The sequence below is a fragment of the Oncorhynchus keta genome, unplaced genomic scaffold (genome assembly GCF_023373465.1).
Source record: "Oncorhynchus keta strain PuntledgeMale-10-30-2019 unplaced genomic scaffold, Oket_V2 Un_contig_25075_pilon_pilon, whole genome shotgun sequence".
NCBI lineage: Eukaryota > Metazoa > Chordata > Actinopteri > Salmoniformes > Salmonidae > Oncorhynchus > Oncorhynchus keta.
The window spans coordinates 86,704-95,310 of record NW_026284253.1 but is presented as its reverse complement, the minus strand read 5'-3'; the positions used below and the strand labels follow the sequence as shown (position 1 = coordinate 95,310).

At 40.0% G+C, this 8,607-nt stretch overlaps 1 protein-coding gene and 1 long non-coding RNA gene across 28 annotated transcripts; one reads left to right on the top strand and one right to left on the bottom strand.

The window, feature by feature from the left end:
* The first annotated feature begins 708 nt into the window (after window positions 1-708).
* On the top strand, window positions 709-2,528 carry LOC127922272 (uncharacterized). Of its 27 annotated transcripts, none has more exons than XR_008110730.1 (5): window positions 712-919; window positions 1,062-1,460; window positions 1,776-1,976; window positions 2,268-2,415; window positions 2,464-2,528. It is a non-coding gene; the product is annotated as an uncharacterized LOC127922272 (long non-coding RNA). The 27 variants fall into 27 exon arrangements; XR_008110731.1 differs by lacking the exon at window positions 2,464-2,528 and adding an exon at window positions 2,156-2,192 and having other exon boundaries at window positions 2,305-2,446; XR_008110736.1 differs by lacking the exon at window positions 2,464-2,528 and adding an exon at window positions 2,027-2,079 and having other exon boundaries at window positions 2,305-2,414.
* On the bottom strand, window positions 2,493-6,761 carry LOC118382372 (galectin-1-like). Its single transcript, XM_052505918.1, has 4 exons — window positions 6,496-6,761; window positions 5,587-5,666; window positions 4,482-4,653; window positions 2,493-3,073 (listed from the first exon to the last, which is right to left on the bottom strand). Exons 1-4 carry the CDS (start codon window positions 6,508-6,510, stop codon window positions 2,927-2,929), a joined length of 414 nt encoding a protein of 137 aa, XP_052361878.1. The 5' UTR covers window positions 6,511-6,761; the 3' UTR covers window positions 2,493-2,926.
* Between the last annotated feature and the right edge of the window lie 1,846 nt (window positions 6,762-8,607).

Sequence of the window (8,607 nt, the reverse complement as noted above, 5' to 3'; positions counted from 1 at the left end):
CTACTTCAATGAACTTTATTGATGACATGACAGGCGTCCATTATGTTCTACTTCAATGAACTTTATTGATGACATGACAGGCGTCCATTATGTTCTACTTCAATGAACTTTATTGATGACATGACAGGCGTTCTACATTAACTTTATTGATGACATGACAGTTTATGTTCTACTTCAATTAACTTTATTGATAACTTTACTTCAATGATTGATGACATGACAGGCGTCCATTATGTTCTACTTCAATTAACTTTATTGATGACATGACAGGCGTCCATTATGTTCTACTTCAATTAACTTTATTGATGACATGACAGGCGTATTATGTTCTACTTCAATTAACTTTATTGATGACATGACAGGCGTCCATTATGTTCTACTTCACTTCAATTGAACTTTATTGATGACATGACAGGCGTCCATTATGTTCTACTTCAATTAACTTTATTGATGACATGACAGGCGTCCATTATGTTCTACTTCAATGAACTTTATTGATGACATGACAGGCGTCCATTATGTTCTACTTCAATGTCTACAGACAATAACATTTGGAAATCATCGTAAAAATGACGCCATGCTTCTGGAGTCAACGGCTATTCTGTTGTTGACTCAATCTGTCGACACGGTCAGTCATAATGTAATCATTTGGGCTACTACAGTATCAGAACATCAGAGATTAGGTCAGTCATAATGTAATCTACTTTAGGGCTACTAGATTAGGTCAGTCATAATGTAATCATTTGGGCTACTAGTATCAGAACATCAGAGATTAGGTCAGTCATAATGTAATCATTTGGGCTACTAGTATCAGAACATCAGAGATTAGGTCAGTCATAATGTAATCATTTGGGCTACTAGATTAGGTCAGTCATAATGTAATCATTTGGGCTACTAGTATCAGAACATCAGAGATTAGGTCAGTCATAATGTAATCATTTGGGCTACTAGTATCAGAACATCAGAGATTAGATCAGTCATAATGTAATCATTTGGGCTACTAGTATCAGAACATCAGAGATTAGATCAGTCATAATGTAATCATTTGGGCTACAGATTAGGTCAGTCATAATGTAATCATTTGGGCTACTAGATTAGGTCAGTCATAATGTAATCATTTGGGCTACTAGTATCAGAACATCAGAGATTAGGTCAGTCATAATGTAATCATTTGGGCTACTAGATTAGGTCAGTCATAATGTAATCATTTGGGCTACTAGATTAGGTCAGTCATAATGTAATCATTTGGGCTACTAGTATCAGAACATCAGAGATTAGGTCAGTCATAATGTAATCATTTGGGCTACTAGATTAGGTCAGTCATAATGTAATCATTTGGGCTACTACAGTATCAGAACATCAGAGATTAGGTCAGTCATAATGTAATCATTTGGGCTACTAGATTAGGTCAGTCATAATGTAATCATTTGGGCTACTAGTATCAGAACATCAGAGATTAGGTCATTTTTGGGCTACTAGATTAGGTCAGTCATAATGTAATCATTTGGGCTACTAGATTCAGGATCAGTCATAATGTAATCATTTGGGCTACTAGATTAGGTCAGTCATAATGTAATCATTTGGGCTACTAATCAGTCATAATGTAATCATTTGGGCTATTTGGGCTACTAGATTAGGTCAGTCATAATGTAATCATTTGGGCTACTAGTATCAGAACATCAGATTAGGTCAGTCATAATGTAATCATTTGGGCTACAGTCATAATGTAATCATTTGGGTCAGTCATAATGTAATCATTTGGGCTACTAGATTAGGTCAGTCATAATGTAATCATTTGGGCTACTAGTATCAGAACATCAGAGATTAGATCAGTCATAATGTAATCATTTGGGCTACTAGATTAGGTCAGTCATAATGTAATCATTTGGGCTACTAGATTAGGTCAGTCATAATGTAATCATTTGGGCTACTAGATTAGGTCAGTCATAATGTAATCATTTGGGCTACTAGATTAGGTCAGTCATAATGTAATGGGCTACTACAGTATCAGAACATCAGAGATTAGATCAGTAATAATGTAATCATTTGGGCTACTAGTATCAGAACATCAGAGATTAGGTCAGTCATAATGTAATCATTTGGGCTACTAGTAGATTAGTCAGTCATAATGTAATCATTTGGGCTACTAGATTAGGTCAGTCATAATGTAATCATTTGGGCTACTAGATTAGGTCAGTCATAATGTAATCATTTGGGCTACTAGATTATCAGAACATTTGGGCTAGTATCAGAACATCAGAGATTAGATCAGTCATAATGTAATCATTTGGGCTACTAGATTAGGTCAGTCATAATGTAATCATTTGGGCTACTAGATTAGGTCAGTCATAATGTAATCATTTGGGCTACTAGATTAGGTCAGTCATAATGTAATCATTTGGGCTACTAGATTAGGTCAGTCATAATGTAATGGGCTACTACAGTATCAGAACATCAGATTAGGTCAGTCATAATGTAATCATTTGGGCTACTAGATTAGATCAGTAATAATGTAATCATTTGGGCTACTACAGTATCAGAATACATTCTCTCTCACCAAAACAAGTAAAACATTGACTGATATTTCATTCGGCCAAGATGTGTGTGTGTGTAATACGTCTGTATTTGTAAAGGAATGTAATTAGTTGACAGTATCCTAACCTCACCCCCAGTTGTCCCTTGTGTTTACTGTTTGTCAGAATATTGTGACAACAAAACGTACCATGGTCATCCCATATTTCCATTTACTATTTGATACAGGCCATTGATCCTGTCTTTACTGCCCATTGGTCTAACTCTATATGTAGCCCCGCCCACTTGCTTGTGTGTCATTGGGCCGGAACGCCACGGAAATTGGAAGACAAAACGAGACAAATTGGCCGTGCCGTTGTTGCCAGGCTACACAAGGTGGATATTATGGGTCTCTTTAGTAGATCTTAAAGGCGGTGAGCTTTAAGTCCCCTCTGACACGAACGTAGGTAATGACGTCCAAGACGGAACGGTTGGGGAATTTGATCTCATGTCCATTAGGCATCTCCACTTCAAACAGGTCTCCGGTCAGCTTCAGGACAATCTGAGAGAGAACACCCATCACTATGACAACACATTGACTCACTCTCATTGTTACATCACTATATTCTACGCCTAGTTCAACTCTGACTTGACTAGTTAATTACAGGTTAAAATACATCTAAAAATGTATATATGCCCAAGATTATCCATTCATCTAGTAATTAAAGGCTGTACTGAACAATGCAGTCAGTACGACAGAATTCATAACTACACTGAACAATGCAGTCAGTATGACAGAACTCATAACTAACTACACTGAACAATGCAGTCAGTACGACAGAACTCATAACTACACTGACCAATGCAGTCAGTACGACAGAACTCATAACTACACTGACCAATGCAGTCAGTACGACAGAACTCATAACTAACTACACTGACCAATGCAGTCAGTACGACAGAACTCATAACTAACTACACTGACCAATGCAGTCAGTACGACAGAACTCATAACTAACTACACTGAACAATGCAGTCAGTACGACAGAACTCATAACTAACTACGCTGACCAATCTTAAAGGGATAGTTCAGGATGTTGACAATAAAGCCCTTTATCTACTTCCCCAGAGTCAGATGAAGTCGTGGATACGGTTGGTCCTTCTGTGGCTCAGTTGGTAGAGCATGGCGCTTGTAACGCCAGGGTAGTGGGTTCGATTCCCGGGACCACCCATACGTAGAATGTATGCACACATGACTGTAAGTCGCTTTGGATAAAAGCGTCAGCTAAATGGCATATATTATTATTATTATTGTTATGTCTCCGGGTCCCGTATGAAGATCTAGGTAGTGAATCATCCAGTATGAGGTTAGAGGTAGTGAATCATCCAGTATGAGGTTAGAGGTAGTGAATCATCCAGTACAGTATGAGGTTAGAGGTAGTGAATCATCCAGTATGAGGTTAGAGGTAGTGAATCATCCAGTATGAGGTTAGAGGTAGTGAATCATCCAGTATGAGGTTAGAGGTAGTGAATCATCCAGTATGAAGTTAGAGGTAGTGAATCATATGAGGTTAGAGGTAGTGAATCATCCAGTATGAGGTTAGAGGTAGTGAATCATCCAGTATGAGGTTAGAGGTAGTGAATCATCCAGTATGAGGTTAGAGGTAGTGAATCAGCAAAAAAAGCATTCTAGTCTTCGTGTACAGCTAGCATACTTTCAGTCTTTGCGCTAAGCTAGCGCTAACACAAGTTAGCATTGGCACACAAAACTACCTTTTTAACTTCCATCATACTGGACTCAGAGACATAAAAATGGTATCAACAAGTTCATCCGACTCATCCCTTTAAGAAATACCACAATGACATTCTTCTCAAATATTATATTTTCATTTATCTAAACATTTGTGTATATATCCGGGACTAACGTCCTCCTTCGGTCCACTCTCTTCCCATCCCAATAATTGTCCCACCTTGAAAGTAGAACCCCTTTGGAGGCCACTGTGTTTCTCTCTCTCCTCATGACCCCAGCAGCCGTCAATCTTTGAGTTGCACACGAGCACAGCACCGTCCGTGTCATCCTCAAAACGTGGGTTGAAGTGCAGTGCCAGGTGATCTTCGTCACAGCCCAGATCTATCTGGAACCTTGAGGTTCGTTTAAACAAGGGAAATAATTCTCTGTCAAAATGTTGTTTTGTGTTAAAGCCCGCACACGTTCGGTAACATTAGGAAACAGTCCGAGAAGGGTAGTTGTGAGGCGAACGTAAGTGTCTGTTTTGGGTCGAAACTGCCGATACAAATAATAATTTGTCCATGTAGGTTTTCCATTGCATGTAGTAGGAATATGAAGTCGTTAGCAGTATGACCACAGTAATCATAGCTGTTTGTTGTTATAAACCAACATTTTGGAATGTTCATTCAAATCGTTCAACTGAAATCGTTGCTAAGTAACGTATTCGACCCAAACAGAAGAACCCTTCTTGACCTCACCTCTGGACCTGAGTAACAGGAAGTCACATGACAAATCATTCCAGAAACCCCACTACGTGTCTGCACTTCTCTGACATGAATTGGTTTCACACATACACTCTACCACACACAGACACTCTACCACACACAGACACTCTACCACACACAGACACTCTACCACACACAGACACTCTACCACACACAGACACTATACCACACAGACACTATACCACACAGACACTATACAGACACTATACAGACACTATACAGACACTATACAGACACTATACAGACACAGACAGTATACAGACACAGACAGTATACCACACATACAGGATACCACACATACAGGATACCACACATACAGGATACCACACATACAGGATACCACACAGACAGGATACCACACATACAGGATACCACACATACAGGATACCACACATACACTCTACCACTCATCAGTATAGCAACACTAAACCATTCTCCATTCTCTAGTCTTTAGAACAAACTTTTGTGTAACTGTTGGTTTGTTTTTCAACTCTTCTTGTAAAATAATGTGATGGGTTCTCTGCGTGTGACTTCCAAACCAGACCAGTTAAAGGTACGTACCCCTTCGCCTCAGGCAGAATCCTCCCCGCCACTTTCAACTGGTCTCCAGCTCTCAGCTTCACATTCTTCAGCTCAAGTACCTGTTATGAAGAAGCGTATAGTTGACCGTCTTTGAACGGAAGGTCAAAAGGATCGTATTTTATTAATTATTTATTGATTTAATTTATTATTGGGTTTGCTTCATGCCATTCCATCATTTATCTCTGGCTTTGTAATCACAACTTACAGTTTATGTCCCATGAATATTGTATAGTAATGTATATAATAGTATCCAGTGTCACACCCTGACCTTAGAGAGACTTTTTTTTTATGTCTCTATTTGGTTTGGTCAGGGTGTGATTTGGTGTGGGCATTCTATGTTCTGTTTTCTATGTTTTTTGTGTTTCTATGTTTTGGTCGGGTATGGTTCTCAATCAGGGACAGCTGTCTATCGTCGTCTCTGATTCGGATTCATACTTTAGGCAGCTGTAACAGGTCTTCCGCTGAAGGAGAGGAGGACCAAAATGCAGCGTGGGTAGTGGTCAACATGTTTAATAAAGACCATAAACGTGAACACTACAAAATACCAAAACAACAAATGTGGAAAAACCGAAACAGTCCTATCTGGTGCAACGACACAAAGACAGAAGACAAATCACCCACAAAATAGCCACAGAACATGGCTGCCTAAATATGGTTTCCAATCAGAGACAACGACAGACAGCTGCCTCTAATTGAGAACCAATCTAGGCATCCATAGACTTCCATAAACCCCTAGACCAGAAAAACACCCCGTAAACATACAAAACCCCTAGACCAGCCAAAACACATAAAATCACCCATGTCACACCCTGACCTAACCAAGATAATAAAGAAAACAAAGATAACGAAGGCCAAGGCGTGACAAGCACGAAGGTTATTAAGACTTACCATTGTCTTTGCCATGTTGTCACTGGTGGTGGGGAACGAAACAGTCCTGAATCTAGTGTGGGATGGAACGAGAGAAGCCTCTATGCTGAGATACACAGAGATTTAAAAGGTAAGGTCATATAAGTCCAGCCCCCTTTCACATATCACTAACTGATTAGCATGATGAGGGGGGTCAGATGTTTGATTATCCCACTGAGCCCATTGCCCAATGCTGGGCTTTAACAAGGAGCTTGGTGACTGTATAGACAGCTGACAGTGCTGATGATGTCACGCATACTCAACAACCTGCTCTTTGATCAGTAAACAACTGTGATTGATCAGTAATCAACTGTGATTGATCAGTAATCAAGTGCCACAATGTTGAGCGAGATAATATTCTTTCCACACACAGGACAATACTATGGACCAATAGACTACTGGATCACACAGGACAGTACTATGGTACAATAGACTACTGGATCACACAGGACAGTACTATGGAACAATAGACTACTGGATCACACAGGACAGTACTATGGACCAATAGACTACTGGATCACACAGGACAATACTATGGTACAATAGACTACTGGATCACACAGGACAGTACTATGGTACAATAGACTACTGGATCACACAGGACAATACTATGGTACAATAGACTACTGGATCACACAGGACAGTACTATGGTACAATAGACTACTGGATCACACAGGACAGTACTATGGTACAATAGACTACTGGATCACACAGGACAGTACTATGGTACAATAGACTACTGGATCACACAGGACAGTACTATGGTACAATAGACTACTGGATCACACAGGACAGTACTATGGTACAATAGACTGACTACTGGATCACACAGGACAGTACTATGGTACAATAGACTACTGGATCACACAGGACAGTACTATGGTACAATAGACTACTGGATCACACAGGACAGTACTATGGTAAATAGACTACTGGATCACACAGACAATACTATGGACCAATAGACTACTGGATCACACAGGACAGTACTATGGTACAATAGACTACTGGATCACACAGGACAGTACTATGGTACAATAGACTACTGGATCACACAGGACAGTACTATGGTACAATAGACTACTGGATCACACAGGACAGTACTATGGTACAATAGACTACTGGTCACACAGGACAGTACTATGGTTAATGACTACTGATCACACAGGACAGTACTATGGTACAATAGACTACTGGATCACACAGGACAGTACTATGGTACAATAGACTACTGGATCACACAGGACAGTACTATGGTACAATAGACTACTGGATCACACAGGACAGTACTATGGTACAATAGACTACTGATCACACAGGACAATACTATGGACCAATAGACTACTGGATCACACAGGACAGTACTATGGACCGATAGACTACTGGATCACACAGGACAGTACTATGGAACAATAGACTACTGGATCACAGGACAATACTATGGTACAATAGACTACTGGATCACACAGGACAATACTATGGACCAATAGACTACTGGATCACACAGGACAGTACTATGGTACAATAGACTACTGGGTTCACACAGGACAATACTGGATCACACAGGGTATGGACCAATAGACTACTGGATCACACAGGACAGTACTATGGTACAATAGACTACTGGATCACACAGGACAGTACTATGGTACAATAGACTACTGGATCACACAGGATAATACTATGGAGCAATAGACTACTGGATCACACAGGACAGTACTATGGACCAATAGACTACTGGATCACACAGGACAGTACTATGGACCAATAGACTACTGGATCACACAGGACAGTACTATGGTACAATAGACTACTGGATCACACAGGACAGTACTATGGAACAATAGACTACTGGATCACACAGGACAATACTATGGAACAATAGACTGCTGGATCACACAGGACAATACTATGGTACAATAGACTACTGGATCACACAGGACAGTACTATGGAACAATAGACTACTGGATCACACAGGACAGTACTATGGTACAATAGAGAGAGAGAGAAAGAGAGAGAGAGAGAGAGAGAGAGAGCATGGCAAATGTGATGACTAGTTCATGGTAACGATCAGGGTTAGAATCATGGTAAT

Coding starts and splice junctions, on each gene's coding strand:
- LOC118382372 (XM_052505918.1), bottom strand. Junction 4,654..5,586: donor ATTCTGCCTGAGGCGAAGGG/GTACGTACCTTT, acceptor ACGAACCTCAAG/GTTCCAGATAGATCTGGGCT. Junction 3,074..4,481: donor AAAGGGGTTCTACTTTCAAG/GTGGGACAATTA, acceptor GTTCTCTCTCAG/ATTGTCCTGAAGCTGACCGG.